The sequence below is a fragment of the Schistocerca americana genome, chromosome 6 (assembly GCF_021461395.2).
Source record: "Schistocerca americana isolate TAMUIC-IGC-003095 chromosome 6, iqSchAmer2.1, whole genome shotgun sequence".
NCBI classification, from domain to species: domain Eukaryota; kingdom Metazoa; phylum Arthropoda; class Insecta; order Orthoptera; family Acrididae; genus Schistocerca; species Schistocerca americana.
In genome coordinates this window covers 32,481,196-32,502,473 of record NC_060124.1, presented here as the reverse complement: position 1 = coordinate 32,502,473, position 21,278 = coordinate 32,481,196, and the positions used below count along the sequence as shown (strand labels likewise).

General features: G+C 38.3%; 1 protein-coding gene across 2 annotated transcripts in view; it reads left to right on the top strand.

The window, feature by feature from the left end:
* LOC124619304 (gastrula zinc finger protein XlCGF57.1-like) overlaps window positions 1-21,278 on the top strand; it is a 226,718-nt gene that overhangs the window by 185,714 nt on the left and 19,726 nt on the right. For both annotated transcript variants that reach the window (XM_047145599.1, XM_047145598.1), the window contains exons 11-12: window positions 4,534-4,713; window positions 4,802-4,878. In XM_047145599.1, the coding sequence (XP_047001555.1) occupies window positions 4,534-4,713; window positions 4,802-4,878 (257 nt within the window). The remainder of the gene's footprint in view (window positions 1-4,533; window positions 4,714-4,801; window positions 4,879-21,278) is intronic.

Genomic DNA, 21,278 nt, shown 5'->3' with positions numbered 1-21,278 from the left:
TACATTACATAGTTCTCATGATATTACTATAATTTCTATTATTATTTCTAGCTTACCTTGTTAGCTAGTGGAGTGCTTTCTCAAAAAATATCCCTACAGTAGAGACAGGCTCCCTAACCATTAATGCCCTAACATTATTTATTATTTTATTATTATTGACTATAGTATGAAAGGTGTGGACTAGTAAAAATTCAAAATCAAGTGCACGTTACACTACATAACATTACTCTTAAGTCATAACTGTCTGAAACTGGTTAAACTTGAAAGATTTGGGTTTCTTTCCCATTTGCAAAATATCAAAAACTCAAGATGTGCATCACCTCCAGTAAAAACTCAAGATGTACATTACCTCTAGTAAAAACTCAAGATGTGCAGTAGCATAGATTTTCGTGTCATTACACTATGAAAAAAGAATAGTGTCACCATTAAAGAACTTAATTACTATGCAAATCAAAATTACTGGGGCAGAAGTTGTAAATAAATCTTCACCCTAATTCTCCACTCAACTCTGAGCAATACTCTCAATCAAACAGAAAATTAAATCCTCACAAAATGATACCAAATGGTGGACCTGTCCAAATATTCACATCAGTCTAGCACCACAGTTAGCAGTTAATCAGCAAAATTATTGTTCTTCATCCCAGTATTACCTCTTCAAGCTCATAATTCCTCAGAATACAAAAAGCAGTTTTCAGATAACATATAGGTCCAATGATGCAGCATTATATTATTTGTACCTCACAAAAAGATTGCTCTTTATGTTAAGCTCTCATTCCCAGCTGCAGTGTCATGAATTGCACAATATAAACAGTACCCAATGTTGCCTAGTTCACAATTAGATCATCAGTAAAGTTACACAACATTTGTTTGTATACAGTTACCTTTTTCATTAATCTTGTCTGTCATCTCCATTATTACATGAACATTTCTTACCTTGTTAGCTATTGGAGAGCATTCTCAAAGAATATCCCTACAGTAGAGACAGGCTCCCTAACCATTAATACCCTAACATTATTTATTATTTTATTATTTCTTTATTGTTGTGTTGTCTAACAAATAAACACCTGCTCTGCTTATCTAATGCAAAATTGTTTTGACTGAGAAACAGCCCACAGTAACAGATTCTTAATGCTAAGGCAAACTTAACTCTCATTACAGATCAAACAAAATCAACACTTAGACAAACTGTTGTTTCACTGTAGTCTAGCCTGAAGGGCGATATACGTACAAACCTTGTTTACTCTTTCCACACACATTACTCCAAGCAACTATGTTTAAAGTTGGAGTTCCTTATGTTAGAAAAGGCTGTACCTTGACACAGATAAATAGTTATCTCACATACACTGATTGCATTGAACACAAAAACTTCTTTTATACCAAAATTAATATTAAGACCTCATATTTAAGATGGTTTATGCTGCACACTGTCTCTGCTGCTGCACCAATGAGCTCATTACTTCAGATATTAATTATCCTCCACACATGCTGACACCTTTCATTTTCAGTTTAACTTACCTCTTTGTTTGACAGAAAATCTTTAACCATGGTATCACTTTCTTTTCTTCCATCCTCTTGTGAATCATTATTTATAACTAATATGACATAAATAGATATTTAGGTAACAATGAAGAAAATTTTTCTAACATATTTCTATACTGAAGTATGCTACTGCACAAAATCACTTGAAAGTAGAAGATAAAATGTTTGTGATACACTTATAAACTACAGATAGGATAGGAGAAGAGTTTGACTGCCTCATAAAACATGAAAAATGAGACAGACAGCTGGGATAAGCATTGTCACCACATAATGAATCCAACACAGAATGTTGAACCCCCTACCAGCTAATTGCACAAGATATTAGTTCCAAACATTACATAAATGCTGAGATTTTGAATCATCAAGAAATTGCATGTCAACAACCATCCTGCCAATTCCACAATTAATAGTATCTCTTGTTTCACACTCTGTAATAGCTTACCAGTAGCACCAACAATTTTTATTCTAGAAGCGTGCATCGCTACCATGCCCCCTGTGTTCTTAATAGATTCAGAAAATGCCTGTTAAATACCATTCAAGTCACTACCACTGTCCCGTAAACACTTAACATGTATATATTGTACACCTTCTGTTATTACAGGTTGATACATTTCCTTTTTACTTATCATGTGATCGTCATACAACAAATCCTCCTTAATTCTCTCTTTACTAAACAAATTGCCCTCATTATCAATTACAGATTCAAATACCCCATTCTCATCACTACTGGATTCGTCATGGCTATCATCATTACACTTACAGTCGAATCAGACACACTTTCACTTACACTATGATTTATATTTAGTACCTCTTCCTCTGTTTTCTCTATTTCAGTCAATTTTGAATCTACAATTTTATTTACTTATTCCAGTTTTTCCTCTACCACTACAGCAAACTTGTTTTCTACCTCAGTTTCTGAATCATTTCTAATGTGATCAATCCCGTTCTCAAGTTTAACTCTTATTTTCAGCACATTGTTTCTCGAAAACCTCCACGTTCCTACTATTGTCGTCACAAAGTTTCTCTCTCTCTCTCTCTCTCTCTCTCTCTCTCTCTCTCTCTCTCTCTCTCTCTCTCTCTCTCTCTCTCTCTCTCTCCTACACCTTTACTATTCGATGTTAATTTCTCATTAATATTATGTACTTCTTTCTTTATACTATTTCCCACCCTGCTAAGTCTTCTCTCAAATTATTAATGTCTTCTTTCATATTTATATTATTCATAATATACCTTAACATCGCTTCCACTTCTCCATATGTCATAAACTTTGGCCCTTGCTGACTGTCACCACTAGATTCCTCCTTCTTAACCTTAATGATCTCATCCACTGTCATGAGAAATTATTATTATATAGAAATTCCACATGCTTGCCAAAAAGTGTAGGAAACAAAAAATAATCAAGAAGGTAATAATACAGCTGCACATTAAGCACTATTGGCACAGATTGGTCTAAAATATTATGATTACGATTATTATTGTTTAGCTATTGACGATGGGAAAAGTGGTGATTCTTCTGTAGAAGAAATTCCAGTGTCGATGATTCATCAGAATATCAACCATCGCATAATTCTGCAAGTGATGGTAGTGAACCATTGGTTTCAGGTACGAAGGAAAATGTGTGTGTAAGCTTAATTTATTGGACTAACTCTATACATTTGCAATCTTATTATAGTAAATCAATGGAGTTACACTGCCATGAGGAATTCTTCTTCTTCTTATTATTATTATTCCACATGACTGCCAGTTAGTGCAGGCTCTCGTAACTGAGAATTCAGATGGGGTAGATAATGTTGTCCATGGGCAGTCAGCAGACAACCCTGATAAAACAGCCAAAACAACTGTAAATAAAAGCACAGGCAAGTGAAATTATTGAAGTATAATTGGTCTGTTACATTCATACCAACCTTTTGAATTCTTTAGAAAGATATGTTAGAACGGTAACTTCTCGAAAGTTTTTTGGTACAAAGTACTTAATAACAATGGAACAACAAGATATTTTAAGCAGCATTCACAAGTTTAAGTTTCCAGGTTGATTTCTGGGAAGTACTAGAACTTTCAATTCATCATGCAATAATGTTTAAGAAAGGCTAGTTATAATAGTATTGCTCTGACCCATCAATATCATATAAGTTTCCCAGATACAGTAATTTTTCAGTGACAAGCACATGCATTTACTTGAGACATTGTGTTGATTTTATTTTGTAATGACCTTTGACTGTCTCTGGTACCTGACAGGTATCACTTCATACGAAAACTGAAGATTATTCATCCTAGGTATTTTTATTGATTCCTGGTAGAGTGATTAAGTTGTCATTGCGTACTGCTGCTGTCAAAAGATTTAAGTGTGTACTGTATCTGTGTGCTGATTGCTGCTGTTGTTGACTTTTGTGCTTACTACTTGATTCTCGTTATCTTGTGTGTTCTCTGAAATGGAAACACAAAAGTTCTCATTTTACACATTAGATTGTCCTTGCAGATTTTTTTCGTGCAAATTCTTAAATAGAAATATTATGTCATGTTCAACTTTGATTTTGTCAATGTTTTCATGTAGTAGACAAATATCTCAATATCTGTTTTGTTCCCATTATTTTGCTGGAAGACAGGTAAAGGATGCCAGAAATGATATATTAACATTGTGCCTTTTCCCATACTTTAGTGGTCATGCAGAAAATTCATAAACTGACCAGAATAAATGTGCAGTAACATTGTACATTCAGTTTGCTAATCAAGCAATGTCTTGAAACTCAACTCTCAGTGTTTTAGGATGATTTATCCACCAATGATGTCTTGCATATTGCAACCAAAAGCTGAATAACCGTATTTGATGTTGGCTTTCATGTTTGTATGATGTGTGGGGGAGACTAAAAAAATTATATGCACATCAAATAGATTCAAACATTTCTTTTAATTTCACAACTTATTTTTAGTATAGTTCATTTTCACACCAAAGAGATATGTAAATATTGTCTTTCACTCCTGATTATGATTGTGTAGGTGAAAATGGGTTCACATGTTCCCACTGCGGCAAGGCATTCAATCGCAGATCTCGTCTTCTTATGCATGTGAAATATATTCATGAAGGTGCAAAACCATATGAATGTGAGCAATGTTCAAAAACTTTTGTCCGAAAGGAAGATCTGGCTCGTCACACTATTCTACACTCAGGCATAAAAGGTATGTGAAACCGTTATGTAGTTTATTGTAGTAGGCTTTCTTGTAATCTTCTTTGCAAAACTGTGATTCTTTCTTTTCGTGTTCCTAGCACACAAATGCCCAATTTGCCAGAAGAGCTTCGCCATGAAATCTTCATTGAAGATACATCTTTTGACACATACAAAGGTATCACATTTTTTTCAGTTTTCTTAATGTTGTTATGTAAGGAAATTCACTGATACATTCTGAATACTGTCCTCAATGTGTGTTTGTCATAAACCAGTTTCCAAACTACTTGCTTATGATTATATAAAGTAAGTTATGCTTTTTGAAACAAAAATTTGTAAGTATATAGGCATTAACCCTTCTTGCATCTTTAATGAAAAAGTAATATGTAAATATGACAACATTCGTAGTAAATTTCATGATATACAAGGCGTATTTCTGAAGTAAGATCCATTTGAACATACAGGGTGTTTCGAAAATGACCGGTATATTTGAAACGGCAATAAAAACTAAACGAGCAGCGATAGAAATACACCGTTTGTTGCAATATGCTTGGGACAACAGTACATTTTCAGGCAGACAAACTTTCGAAATTACAGTAGTTACAATTTTCAACAACAGATGGCGCTGCGGTCTGGGAAACTCTATAGTACGATATTTTCCACATATCCACCATGCGTAGCAATAATATGGCGTAGTCTCTGAATGAAATTACCCGAAACCTTTGACAACGTGTCTGGTGGAATGGCTTCACATGCAGATGAGATGTACTGCTTCAGCTGTTCAATTGTTTCTGGATTCTGGCGGTACACCTGGTCTTTCAAGTGTCCCCACAGAAAGAAGTCACAGGGGTTCATGTCTGGCAAATAGGGAGGCCAATCCACGCCGCTTCCTGTATGTTTCGGATAGCCCAAAGCAATCAGACGATCATCGAAATATTCATTCAGGAAATTAGAGACGTCGGCCGTGCGATGTGGCCGGGAACCATCTTGCATAAACCACGAGGTGTTCGCAGTGTCGTCTAAGGCAGTTTGTACCGCCACAAATTCACGAAGAATGTCCAGATAGCGTGATGCAGTAATCGTTTCGGATCTAAAAAATGGGCCAATGATTGCTTTGGAAGAAATGGCGGCCCAGACCAGTACTTTTTGAGGATGCAGGGACGATGGGACTGCAACATGGGGCTTTTCGGTTCCCCATATGCGCCAGTTCTGTTTATTGACGAAGCCGTCCAGGTAAAAATAAGCTTCGTCAGTAAACCAAATGCTGCCCACATGCATATCGCCTTCATCAATCCTGTGCACTATATCGTTAGCGAATGTCTCTCGTGCAGCAATGGTAGCGGCGCTGAGGGGTTGCCGCGTTTGAATTTTGTATGGATAGAGGTGTAAACTCTGGCGCATGAGACGATACGTGGACGTTGGCGTCATTTGGACCGCAGCTGCAACACGGCGAACGGAAACCCGAGGCCGCTGTTGGATCACCTGCTGCACTAGCTGCGCGTTGCCCTCTGTGGTTGCCGTACGCGGTCGCCCTACCTTTCCAGCACATTCATCCGTCACGTTCCCAGTCCGTTGAAATTTTTCAAACAGATCCTTTATTGTATCGCTTTTCGGTCCTTTGGTTACATTAAACCTCCGTTGAAAACTTCGTCTTGTTGCAACAACACTGTGTTCTAGGCGGTGGAATTCCAACACCAGAAAAATCCTCTGTTCTAAGGAATAAACCATGTTGTCTACAGCACACTTGCACGTTGTGAACAGCAAACGCTTACAGCAGAAAGACGACGTACAGAATGGCACACCCACAGACTGCGTTGTCTTCTATATCTTTCACATCACTTGCAGCGCCATCTGTTGTTGAAAATTGTAACTACTGTAATTTCGAAAGTTTGTCCGCCTGAAAATGTACTGTTGTTCCAAGCATATTGCAACAAACGGTGTATTTCTATCGCTGCTCGTTTAGTTTTTATTGCCGTTTCAAATATACCGGTCATTTTTGAAACACCCTGTAAGTACACAATGAAAGGTTATTTCAAAAAAGTAAATTTATTTTCAGAAAGTACATACTTCACTCTATTTTTCGACATAGTTGTCAAGTTTGTTCAAAAACGTATTGTACCTCTCAACCAATGTTAAAATAGTGTCTTCATAAAAACTTGCCACCTGCTCCGATAACCAAGAGTTCATTGCCGTTTTCACATCGTTGTCGTCATTGTAACGGTTGCCACTGAGGTGTTGTTTGAGGTGGAGGAACAGGTGGTGATCTCTCAGTGCAAGATCAGGACTGTAGGGTGGATGGTCTAAAACTTCCCAGCCAAAACTGTCCAATAAATTGCGGGTCTCACCTGCAGTGTGAGGTCTTGCATTGTCATGGAGAAGGACAATTCCATTTGTCTACATGCCATGTCTTTTGTTTTGAATTGGCTCTGCGTAGCTGTCTCAGGGTTTGGCAGTACGCTTCTGCATTGATAGTGGTTCCTCTTTGCATGAAGTCAACCAACAAAACCCCATGCCTATCCTTAAACACCGACGCCATGATTTTGCACTGAGACAGAGTCTGTTTGGCCTTCACCTTTACAGGTGAGTATGTGTGTCTCCATTCCATGCTCTGTTGCTTCAATTTGAGTACGATATGCGAAACCCATGTCTCGTCTCCAGTTACAGTCTGACTCAAGAAGCTGTCACCTTCTTCGTGACAGTGTGTCAAGAACTTCATCGCACACTCAAATCTTTGGTTTTTGTGGTCCACTGGTAGGAGTTTCAAGACCCAACAGGATTGTAGTTTCCTAATCTTTAGGTGTTCAGAAATAATTTCGTAAAACACTGATCTCGACACATCTGGAAATTCATTTGAGAGACCTGTTAGTGTGAAGTGCCTGTTCCCATGAATCCTTTCAACTAAAGCCACCAAATCGTCTGTAATCAAAGAAGGTCAACTGGAGCAGTCCTCATCATGGACTTTGTCACGGCCATCTTTGAGTTCTTGTACCCACTTACGCACTTTGCTTTCACTCATAACAGTATCACTGTACACTTCACAAATCTGTCGATCAATTTCTGCAGTAGACAGGTTCCTTGCTGACGAAAACCGTGTCACTGATGGGACCTCACATGCGGCGGGTGAGTTGATAGTCTTAAACATTTTGAAAGCACAGAATAGAACCGTACGTGTTAGCTACAGAGCTGAAACTGAGCACAGTTTTTCCCGAGGCATGCCAGTACATGACGCACGCACTCATTGCAGTATGCGCGCTAACTACTAGTGTCTACAACAAAATGGACCCTACTTAGAAAAACACACCTTGTACATACAAACGAAATGATGAAATTGAGAACAAGACATGACACATATAGGCCTCGTGTAACAGCTAGTAACACACAAAGAAAGACCCAGATTTATTTGCTCTGGAAAATAGTTTACATTTAGTACATTCTGTTGTTAATTAGAGTAATGAAGTGAACATAATTGCTATTCATAATGCACATTGTTTCTGTCTTTTTTTATGTTCTTTAGAATATGTTAGATGTTTCTGAAGATATTTTATTTCAGATTTATGTTAACAGGACAGAATAACAAAATCAATTGATGACAAATTCAGGTAAATGAACCCTTCTGCCTGAGAAGTCTGGTGTAATTTGTCACCAGTAATATACTGATAATGTCAACCTACAAAAAAATCCAGTTGCATGATTTAACATACATTGTCAAGTACTGTTATGAGCTTGTACAACAATTCATGTAAGGCCTCCCATATGATCCTGAGTTCCAGAAATATTAACTCTTATGCAGTTGATGAAAGCAAAAGAAATTAGCTGAATTCATTGAGAGACTGCTGTCATGTGGAAGAGCAGTGGCTGCTATACAAACTGCTTCATACCGCTTGCTTATCTCTCAAACTGGTGGATTAGTCCTTATGTAATGCCTAGGATCATCAAAATGATTTGTCAAAACCTGGAAATTTCTGAGTTTGCCCATCAAATGTAATGAGAAAACTTTTAATATAAAACAAGTGCCTACACAACTGTACAGGCACTCTCCAAACATAAAATTATAAGAGAAAATACTCAGCTATACAAATAAAACCTGTACTTATGACATCACTAGGGAAAGTGAATCCACAGCATAATATTGATAAAAAATAACTGTTTCTTGTTAGTTAATTGTATCAAGAGCTATGGTGTCAGCATTCACAGTAGCTATGAGCTGATTTCATATCATGGGAATACAAATACCTGGGATTAACAATTTGTTGAGATATGATATGAAATGATCGCATAACCTCGGTCATAGGTAAATTGGGTGGCAGGCTGTGGTTCATTGGTAGGATACTGGAAGAATTCAGTCAGTCTGCAGAGGAGATTACTAGTATAACACTCATGTTGCTTGACACAAAAGCACTCCGTCTTCAGGCCACAAGTGGCCCCTCGGGACCATCCGACTGCCTTGTCATCCTCAGCTGAGGATGCGGATAGGAGGGGCATGTGGTCAGCACACCACTCTCCCGGTCGTTAAATTTTCTGTGACCGGAGCCACTAATATTCGGTCGAGTAGCTCCTCAATTGGCATCACGAGGCTGAGTGCACCCCGAAAAATGGTAACAGCGCATGGCGGCCCGGATGGTCACCCATCCCAGTGCCGGCCATGCCCGACAGCACTGAACTTTGGTGATATGACGGGAACCGGTGTATCCATTGCTACAAGGCCATTGCCTCTGCTTGACCCAAGGGAGGATATAACTGAAGTGCTAAGACACCTGTGACAGACACTTGAAGAAAGACAACAATAGATCCATCAGAGCTTATGTACTTTGTTTCATAAATAATTATTATGTAAGAAACTGAGAATACATTATAGTCCTCTTCATAATGCTCCCATAGGGATCATGAAGACAAGATTAAAGTAATTAACTACACCTACAAAGGCATTTAAGCAGTTGCAGCTTCTGCCATGCTCTGGACAGTGGTTTGTGAAGTATAGATGTAGATGTAGTTGTTGATATAGAAGGAGCTACTACGTATCTTGTAGTGACTTCTGCATTCACATACTGTGTGTGATGCTGTTTGGGACACTTCAGACATATTGTAAGTGCTTTAGTCTGCAGGTGAAGAATGTAGATGGTAGGAATACTGTGCAATCAGAGCTGTAGAACTGTAGGAAACATATTTGAACTTCACGAACAATGTAACTGAGGTAGATTAACTTAATCATTTGGATGCTGGTTGCTGATGCTATTGTATTTGTTGACAGCTTCAAACACATTGTGAATAAGGTCTGTAGGCGGTAAAAGGAAGTTGAGTTTTTTAATTGTGCAGAATGAGCATCATCCAGTAAAAAGCGGGGTGTAGAAATAACAATTTTGACTGTTTCATTTGGTGAATACTATACTATTGTCACAAAGCAAATGTAAATATCCAGTGTTAAAACACTGCGTCAAGTTTCAAATTCAAATATCTATATTTTGGACATAATCCAGTCTGTACAAAAGGCTGTAGTGGTTAGGGAGAGAGATGATGTTAATTGTTCAGAGCTGATGTGGCTATGCCGATGCTCATTTAGCAATCACACAAGTTGTAAGTCCAGAAACAGACACAGATATGGATGTGTGCGGGTTAAGAATTGTTGTGGCAACCCTGGAACACTGATTGAAGATTTATTCCTTTGAGTATTGGTGTACGGTTTGATATTTATCTCATCTCCTCAATGATGTACAATAATGCCAGAGTGGCTGCATTGGGTATTCTCTTATCATGTTGTCTTCTGCTCCGAAAACGTCCATTCGAAAATGCAAGTCCTCATCGCATCGGGATGTGGGGATTAGGATGTAGCTCAGTAAGAGAATGAAAACTTGTCACTTCTGCATATTCTAACTTTTAATCAGTGCCAGAACATATGTCTTCATTGCACCAGCTGAAAGAACCGACAGGCACCAACATGGGTGAAAAAAACAATTGAGGTACAAAAAAAAAAATCTGATGGTATACCTTTAAATTTTCTGCCAGCTTACTCACATATAATAATGCCTCCCTACAATATTTCTGCTGCACAGGGATAGCGTGAATAAGAATCATTACAATTATTTTTTTTTATTTGCGTAGGCCATTTAAAGAACCTACACTACTCCCCCCCCCCCCCCCTCCCCTCCCATGCCCACTGTATACTGGTGTGCCCATATAACTGGACATCCGTATACAGTTGCGATGCATTTACACTATATACACCTTTTCATATTTGTTGTACTTTAAACTCTTGACCTGTCAGGGTACTGAGACCTCTATTCGTGGCCAAGTTTACCTCATTTACTCCTGGAACATGACATCACATAACATATATATCCATTTTTGTTTAATGTAGACTTTACTACTGCTACTTACAAAAATTTTTAAGGGTTTTATCAGCAGCTGCATTTGAATTCAGAGTCTATAGTTTGATTGTTGGAATCCAACCACTGCTATTGCGACATTGTCCGGCGCTCACAGCTTATCTGACATATGCTGCATACGCACTTGAGTTTGTTAACACTGTCATTAAGTTGCGCTGTCCATGAGTGTGCTACAATTTCACTTATTTACCCAGAGTCAATAAAAGTGTTCATCCCATTGTTACAATGTTGTGTACTGTGCATAGTGAAACCATCAATGCTGTAGTGAGTAGGTTCGTCATTTATGGCCCTGTTGCAATCCACACGTTTCAGTTGTTGAACCAGGCTCACACTATCAGCATCCCAAAGACACTTGAATGGGTTCAACGTAAGTCTACAATGCCTGTATTTGTTTCCATACCCTCTCTGTGATAAAATGTGTTTTCGATACCAGTGTCCACGTAGAATATAACTGTTCATCACTGTCTAGCACTGGCACACATTTTTCATGGGAACATATGGAATTCTTGCTTTCAAACCTTACAGTTATTGGTTCATGTATGCAGTCCTGGAAAACATATTCAGCTTTACAATTCACCATATACATACTTTTTACATTTCATCATTATTACGATAACCTAATTACTTAAATTTTAAAATATACTGGCATGTCGGGTTTGCATATTTCTTACTCTGTACACATACTTTTTCATATGACATTACATTTCTTTATATAAATATTGTACGAAAATTTACATAACACTGCACAGAAATTATACATACAAGACAGTTAATATTATGTACATTTCTTGTGATTTTGTCTCGTGTACAATTTTTCCATTTTTGCATTATCAACTTTTTTTATCCCATTTTGCTCTCTGACATTACCCTTTTGAATGTTCATTTGTGAACAATCTGTATTCATAGTATCACCATAACTTCACACAGGTTGTCATATTTTTCAATCTCATTTTCCAGTATTGACGTAATATTTGCATACAACATTATCATATGATGTGTACAAATTTTGTGTTCTTACATCACACCTGACACAAGTATCCATAATTACATATGCTGAGGAAAGAGAGCTTCATAACATGAAATCGCGATAAACCTATATAACTACATTTAGCTATGCCTCTGACAAGTTTACTAGGATGTATCTACTGGTCTACAGAAAATGCTATGGACAGGAAGAAGCATTCATTTTTACTTTGCTACTGCAAGCCCTTGTTCATCATTAGAAAACTATTGAATACATCATTTCATGACTATCTACTCTTATTAATCCACTTACTTCATGTTTACTATCTACTGGTACATTCTGACAGTACACTATTGCGTTATAAAAGTGTCATCATCAACAGCAAACTATGTAATTCAGCGTCGGTGACTTACACTTCCTTTTGCTACATGATATCACTCTTGCGTATTCTGCTGTGCTTTATGAGAATTATGCCAGTTAAATAGTGTAAAACAATGTTGAGATAACTTGTCTTCATGTGCAAATGTACTGTAATAACTCGGTCTCATGTACTTGTAATATTTGGTCTGATTCCTTTCATTTGGAAGCACAAGACCTAAGTTCAACTTTTTATACATCAGGCACACTGTAGCTTATTTACACACACATTCACAACATCACATGCACACATATTTTTATAATGTCTGCTTGTGTCTGTATATGTGTGGATGGATATGTGTGTGTGTGTGTGCGTGCGCGAGTGTATACCCGTCCTTTTTTCCCCCTAAGGTAAGTTTTTCCGCTCCCGGGATTGGAATGACTCCTTACCGTCTCCCTTAAAACCCACATCCTTTCGTCTTTCCCTCTCCTTCCCTCTTTCCTGATGAGGCAACAGTTTGTTGCGAAAGCTTGAATTTTGTGTGTATGTTTGTGTTTGTTTGTGTGTCTATCGACCTGCCAGCGCTTTCGTTTGGTAAGTCACATCATCTTTGTTTTTAGATATAATTATTTATTTTGGTGTTTCTTATGCTTTGGTACCAAACACCTGACTATTGTGTTTCCTGTTTTGCCCACTATGTAATTCTGCATCGTTTGCTGGAAGGACACTTAAATACAAACATAACACTAAGTGCATAGTTTGTAATGAAGTAAAGCTGGGATAAATTTTACTTCCCCTCTTGTATTGCCATCTGCCTCCTTAAACTCATTTTTTCAAATTTGAACTAATTACCATTAACATATGCGAGTATAATCTGTATTTTCATAAAAGCGAAAAGTTGGCTCTCAGTTTTAGTGAATATAACACCAGATCTAATTTTGTGCTTAGTTTTATATATGTAATTGATTTTCTAATTTATTTGGACTATTCCTAGTTAGTACCTTTCATTATAGGATGAAATCAGTAATTGTTTCATAAATTAAATTCTGTTGTTGATGTATAAACAAATATAAATTCTGTACTAATTATGAACAATTGAAAGATGAAATACTAGTATTCTTAAAGTATCTATTTGACTCTATTCAGAAACATGTTAGCAAAACCAGCCCTTAATTAATTCCAAAGTAATTAACACTTTTGTCAAAAGTATTGTTTGCATAACTATATCTGTTAATTTCATGATTTAAACAAATAATTCGGCCTAAACCCTGTAGTAGAAGAAACTTCTAAAAGGAATGATTTTTTTATATATTCAGTTAATTTAATGAGTTAAGTTTTAATTGTAACTTCTGCAAATTTAACTTCGAACAATGTGTAGTTTCAGCACCTATTATTGTGATGATATATAAGGGCTCGATTTTTGGTCACGAGACAGTCAGTCCATGGCCGAGTTTCAGACAAGAAACCTGTGTTGGTTAGAACGACAACAATGCATGAAATTAACAGTGAAAGAAGTGTTACACCAATAGGCCATGTGTTAAAGCAATGACAGTGTCTCTTCCATATGTACCTGATTATTCCAAAGAACTGTGAATTATGTAGTTATGTTTTTACTGCTTGTAGATGTTCAGCAGTAAACTATTGTAGCAGTATGTGGATGATTCGCCTGATAACTCTTAATGAGGCTTGTAGGAAGTTAGAACAATAGTGCACTGGCCATATATAACTATGTATTATTGGGGGGTTGTGAAAAGTGAAATTAAAGTACTTTGAAACGCAACTGTGCTCCTGTCGGCTACATTATTTACAGTAGTCAGTGTCGGAATCCACAATCCATTTTTCAGCCAATGTAGCAACTTGGTACGTCGACACCGAGGACAACAAATGAAATAAATAAAGCAGGCGGAAGCACTACAAGTTGCTCGCTGGTTACTAATGCGTCACACTTTCAGTATTCATATATTCCATTTCTGTCAGCATGCAGTTCATTCTTTATCAATTTTTTTATGTGTTGTAGGAGTGCACATGTTTGTGCTGCAGTTGTCATTTTGACGTATCCTTTTGCACAAGGAAAGAAAAGTGTTGTCATAGGCGGGGCACAATCCTATCTCTCATAGTATATTCAAGACTTAATTTATATTCCTTCATTCCTCATGTAGATATTCCCTTGCACGTAGCACGTAAATACCCACTTGTATAAATATAAGTAGCTTGTACATAGTATCATATTGTGTGTTCTGTAGATGGTGTTTACTTTGTCCTCTGTTATGTATTCCTTAGATTAGTTATTCCTAATCTCCTAATCTTAGTTTAGTTCTGTAGTGTAGACATTTTATTTCCTTAGTAGTCAACTCACATTATAAAGTTTGCTCCAAGTGTAGATTGCTTGGTGTTTGTTTTGCTAGGCTACGATAGTTGTCTAGCAGCGATTCATCGTCTTACACTGTGCTCTCCGCAGGCGTGGAGGTTGTCAACCTTAAAGCTAGCCACTGCGCGTGCACAGTTCTGTCCTCATTCCACTCCGCCACTTGCTATTCAACTTACCATACTTTGTCAATTTTGGATGATGCCTGAGGAGTACTCTTTGCTCTTAGTGGTACTCTACAGTGTATCCTAATTACTTACCACACAATTTTTTTTCTATATTCTACCTTTTCTTAAGTGCTAACCAGCGTATTTTCTACTCATGCAATATTTTCTTCCTAGCAACCATGGGTATAGGTTTTCCCCAGTTGTCTATTTGTTGTTTGTCAAACAGCAGTTCCCTAGGTATAAAGCCAGTTGAGCTATGTGGGAGATGATTAACAGCTTTCTGGAATGTGGTAGCTTATTCAATCCACATTGCTTGTTTGTGAGGGGTGTAAGTCTGGGTAAATTTGTTAAAATCCTTATATGTCCTCTCTATGAGACTTGCTTCTAGGTGAGACCTGGAGACAAGTATATGTTTAATGTTGTGAGTGTTCATGAACTCTTTCCAATGGGTGCCTGTAAAGTATGATGCATTGTCCGTCATCAGTATTTCTGGCTTGCCTACTTGGGTAGATAATCTGTTGTAATTCTTCTGATGATGGTAAGTTGTTGACCATAGAATATACACTTTGGCATACTTGGAGCAAACATAGTATAGAGCAACAACATAGCTTACACCTCCTTTCTCTTGTGGATACGTCCAGCTGTGTCCAAGGAAACTATCTCCCAGGGTCTTTTAGGCAGTATCGGGTGTAGTTCAATCAGTTTTGACTTATTTGCATATTTATTCTTCTGACTCACAACACATTTCCATATTACCTGCAGAACGTTTTGTCTTACATTTGGATAGTAACAATAAGTGCTTATCTTACTAAGGCATTTGAAGACACCACAGTGTCCCCAAACATTGTGAGTGTATGATATAAAGTTGTTAACAAGATCCTCTGGTAAACAAACACACCACTGGCTCTGCTGTGGGTGGTGTTGGTGAAACAATATACCTTGGTAAATCGTAAAAGATTTTTTCAACCTGTCATAATTGTTCTGCAGCAGTTTTAGCCTTACTTTTGCCATCTGGGACCCTTCTGCTATAGTTGTTCCAGGCTTTTACACATCCTAATGTAGTATGTCTGTTGTGTTTTATCTTTCATCAACAAAACCCTGATTTCCTGAATTGTTCTCCAGGAATTCCAAGAATTTGTCTAGACTTTGTGGAAGCCTTGATAAGGCATCAGTAATTACATTTTGATTACCTTTGATATACACAATTTCAAAATCAAATCCCTGTAAACACAAATGCCACCTAGTGATCCTCCTGTGTAAGAGTTTACAAGTGAGTAGGAAGGACAAAGACTGACAGTTGCAATACACCTTGGTATGCTTTCCCCACAAGTAATATTGGAACTTTTTGAACACCTATATTACTGCAAGAGCTTCCAATTTGGTCGTGGGATATGGTTGTTCAGCTTCAGATAGGGTCATACTAGCAAAACTAATTACCTTGGGGGTAAACTCCCCATTCATGTCTGTGACTTGAAATAAACAAGTGCCCAGCCCTTGGGAGGACACGTCTGTACACAGACAAAAGTCTTGAGTCATGTCAGGATGATGTAAGATGTTGGCATTCGAAAGAGCTTCTGTAATGTTGTCAAAATCAGTGTGTCATTGCTTGATCCATAACCAGGGGTGATTCTTCCATAGAAAATTCAGTGGAGCATCACTATTTAAAAGCTGCTGTGGTATAAATTTTCTGAAGAAATATACTAATCCAAGATATTCCTTAAGCTGTTTCTTATATTCAGGTACAGGGCAGTGTCTGATAGTATCGAGCTTCTTAGGGTCTGGAGGTGTGCCTTGAGATAACCCTTCTTTTACCATAGTGTGACTTAATTAAGCTGGCTGTGACTCCATTTTCTGAAAACCTATACAAGACTTGAGCCAAGAGCCGTAAGTGTTCTGACCATGTTGGGGTAGCAATCAGTGAATCATCTTCATACACAGCAACTCTACTTAACAATTCCGGTCCTAAAACTCGATCTAAAGCAGAAAAAAAATATGCCTGCACTGATGTTTAAACCAAAAGCTAGAAACAGAACACATCGCATCTGCCCCCACATTAAAAGGCAGTGTACTTACAGCTGTCTTCATGTAGTGTGTTTTGGCAGTACGAGGCCTGGAGATCTGTTATGGTGAAGTACTTAATGTTAAGGAATTTTAGAAGTTGTTCTTTCAGGTTGCCAGGCCACATCCTGAGTCGAGAATGAGCCGGACACTACCATCTGATTTGCTAATGGCCAAAATAGGGCTACAATATGAAGATAAGGATGGTTGTATTATTTGTAATTTTAGCATTCTATTGATCTCTTTCCTCACAGCCTCCTCCTTGGCCCATGGAATGACATAAGATGAAAAGCAGAAGGTTTTGTGTGGGTACATCTCCATTTAGTATTTGTATCCTTTGATTATACCAGGGCATCATTCAAAAACATGAGTGTAATGTATTAAAAACTCATGCAGTTCTTCCTTTTGTTCTTCCGCAAGACATGCTGATCATTTACCTTGGCGTGCATTATGTCAGGGCCTGTGTCCTCTTCCTGTGATTGCTCAATGCCATTTGCATTCTTTTATATTCATAGTGCAGGAAATTTGCTATTCTGTCATTCCATTAAGATCTGATGGTATCCACATGTGAAGTCTAAAATGGAAAAATACTTTGCATTTCACAACAGATCTAATATTTCACTTACATTGTGTATGGTAAAGCCTCCCTTCCAGAAATTTCATTCAACTTTCTACAATCTGTCACAGACCTGTATTTCACTGTCCACATGCATCTCTTTTCTTTGGTACTAACAACGCCACTGATGTCCAAAGATGTTGGCTCTCAAAGAGGAAAAAAAAGGTTCCACCATAAAAGAATTACTGGTAATAATGGAAACTGGTAGGTGTGATGAAACTGGTAGATGTGATGCACATGTACAGACAAACAAATGATTACAATTTCAGAAAACTAGGATGATTTATTCAAAAGAAAGAGCTTCACAATTTGAGCAAGACAATAATGTGTTGGTCCACCTCTCATCCTTATGCAAGCAATTATTCGCCTTGGCATTGATTCATAGAGTTGTTCAATGTCCTCCAGAAGGATATTGCGCCAAATTCTGCCCATAATGTACCCCATGTTTTCAATTGGGGACTGATCTGGTGACCTTGCTACCCAAAAGATATGGCAAACATGAAGACAAGCAGTAGAAACTCTCGCTAAGTGCGGGGCAGGCATTATCTTGCAAAAATGTAACCTGAGGATGACTTGCCATGAAGGGCAACAAAATGGTGCGTAGAACATTGTTGATGTATCGTGTGCCGTAAAGGTGCTGTGGATACTGACCAAAAATGTCAGGCTATGGAGAAGAAGTGGTGCTCCAGATCATCACTCCTTGTTGTTGGGACATATGGCGGGCGACAATCAGGCTGGTATCCCACTGCTGTTCAGGGCATCTCCAGCCACATCTTTGCCCTCAAATCTCAGTAGCCAGAGTAGAATTGTCTTCAGTGATGAGCATTGCTTTGAATTGAGCCCCTATGTCCAGTGAAGACCTGTCTGGAGATGCCCTGGACAGCAATGGGATACTACCTGATTGTCACCCAGCATATGGCCCAACACCCAGGAGTGATGGTCTTGGGGTGACATTTATTTTCATAGCAGGACCCCTTTGGTTGTCATCTGTAGCTTCCCTACTACACAGTATACATCAGTGATATTCTGTGCCCCATGTTGTTGGCCTTCATGGCAAGCCATCCCGGGCTTACATTTCAGAAAGATTATGCCTGCCCAAATGTGGCAAGGGTTTCCATTGCTTGTCTTCATGCTTGCCAAACCCAACCTTGGGCAGCAAGGTCACTAGATCTTTCCCCAGTTGAGAATATTTGGAGCATTATGGGTAGGGACCTCCAACCATCTTGGGGTTTTGATAATCTAACACACCATTTGGAGAGAATACGGCATGGTATCCCTCAGGAGGACACCCAACATCTCTATCAATCACTGATAAGCTGAATATGGCTTGCTTAAGGGCCAGAACCAGTCCAATGAAATATTCTGAGTCTTCATGTATGCCTCTGAATTGATGATTGACCCTCTTGGCATCAGATCCCTGAGATGATGCCATCACAATCCCAGAAGACTGTAACCAAGACTTTTCTGACAGACTGGGTGTCTTGAATTTCTTCTTTTGTTGTGAATTAGGATGACGCCACTCCATGGACTGCCTTTTTGTTTCCAGCGCAAAGTGGTGCACCAGTTTTCGTCCCCCATAACAATCTGTGATAGAAAGACCTCTCCGTCAGTCTCAAAATGCTCCAATAATTCAGATGAAATGGCCTTTCTTTGAATCTTGTGGTCTGCTGTGAGCATTCATGGAACCCATCATGAGCACCTCTTTGAATATCCTAGAGTCTCAATCATTGCAGATGCACTTCCAATGCTGACCAACAACTATAGAATCAATTGTCGAGTTATGATGTGCCTGTCGGTATGAATAACGGCATCCACATGATTCAGTATGTATGGAGCAGGGGTTGTGACAGGACACCCTGAGCTTGGCTGATCATGGAGCTCTGTTTCTACATTTCCTGAGGCTGTTACTTTCTTCACCCATTGCCCAACCGTACCCCTGTCAACAGCAGCATCTCCATAAACAGCACACAAATGTTTATGGATGTTCACCATGGTTTCTTTTCTACACAAAATAATTCAATAACAGCACATTGCTTGTAACGCGAGTCATATGTAAACACCATTTTGATGGTGTACTACGGCTCTGCCATCTACCAGAATGGTTCAAAACTTCACCGTCACACAGTACAAACATCAAATGTGAAGCACCAGTGGCTTTCTTTTAAAAAAATTGGGACATTTCGTATTGAACGACCCTCCTACATCACATCTACCAATTTCCATCCCATTTGGATAATTACTCCATGGAACATCATTTTGTGTCTGAGACCCTGTATCCTCATTTAGCTTTTTCTCACTGTGTTCTTGTAACAATTTCTTTTTACCACTGGTGTTCTGTAATGACATACATTTACAACATTTTGCAGGCAGAGCATGCTTCGCTGTTTTGGTATAGGATAATAAATCACATTTCAAATAAAATATGTCACAGTACTCACTACATGGTTCCCCTAATTGATATTTCTCTTCATTGTTGTTTGCCAGTCTTACTTGAGTCACTTGGTTCTTATATTTGTCTACTCTGTCTGCTCCTTCGTGTATCCTCCCAATATTTACTATTTGGTTTGTCATTATTTTCACTGGACACAGGTCACACTCAGCCTTGTTCACATTTAGTACACTTATACTATTTTCTGCTTGGGAGTAATCACTGTGTTTCCATCCATGAAAATTGCTTTTTTATCTACATATACTCTCAAGATTTTCTCTCCCTAGAATTGACTGCCATACTGATCTTTGTTTTCATCCAACTAGTAATACTTCTTTTTGTGTTACATACTGATTTCACCCAACCCATGGGTATTTCAGAAACTTGCTGCTTTACTTTGTCTATTAGTGTCACTGTTTCAGACACTATCAACAGCAGACTATTTCGATCCCATATTCTGAACACTTTTTCACCATAAGTGATTATAGACCCTTGTTTGGTAAAAAAATATCTTCCTATTTATCCTTCACACGGAATGTCAGGCACTTGTCTCATGGCATGAAACTTGTTTTCTCCTTGCACTTTCTCTGCTATGAGCAAACACATATCCATGGTCGCCAATGTATCCTCATATCTTGCTAGACCCCTTTCAGCCTACAAATTTCTTCACCTTAATTACTCTTTTCTAACCACTCTTTCTTCAAGAGACTTACATGTGCCCCCTATCAGCTAATAACCATAACGTTTTAGCTTAATCATAGCATTATGTCGTAATTATCTCATTCTTTGCTTTGCATCCTATAATTGTAATTTTTGTGTACTTTATTGTGGTAACATGTGACTGCTTCATGTTCAGTGTTATTCATTTCCCTTTTTTCCCCACCAAATTTCCAGTCACTTTCTCTGTACACTGAGGCTTAATATGCCCATACTTAGTGTACAGTAGTGTTTTCGTGTTTGACAATCCTTTGCTTGATGCCCACATTCTGGCGGGTTCCGGCGACTAGAGGAAGCCGTGTGGTGTTGGTGTGCAAGAGTCACACGTCCTCTTCATAATTGCACTTACTTGAAGGTGCTTTTCCAATCTTCTTACCAAGCAAGGTAGTGCAGTGGTTAAACACTGGACTCGTATTCAGGAGGACGACGGTTCAATCCCGCGTCCGGCCATCCTGATTTAGGTTATCCATGATTTCCCTAAATTGCTCCAGGTAAATGCCGGGATGGTTCCTTTCAAATGGCACA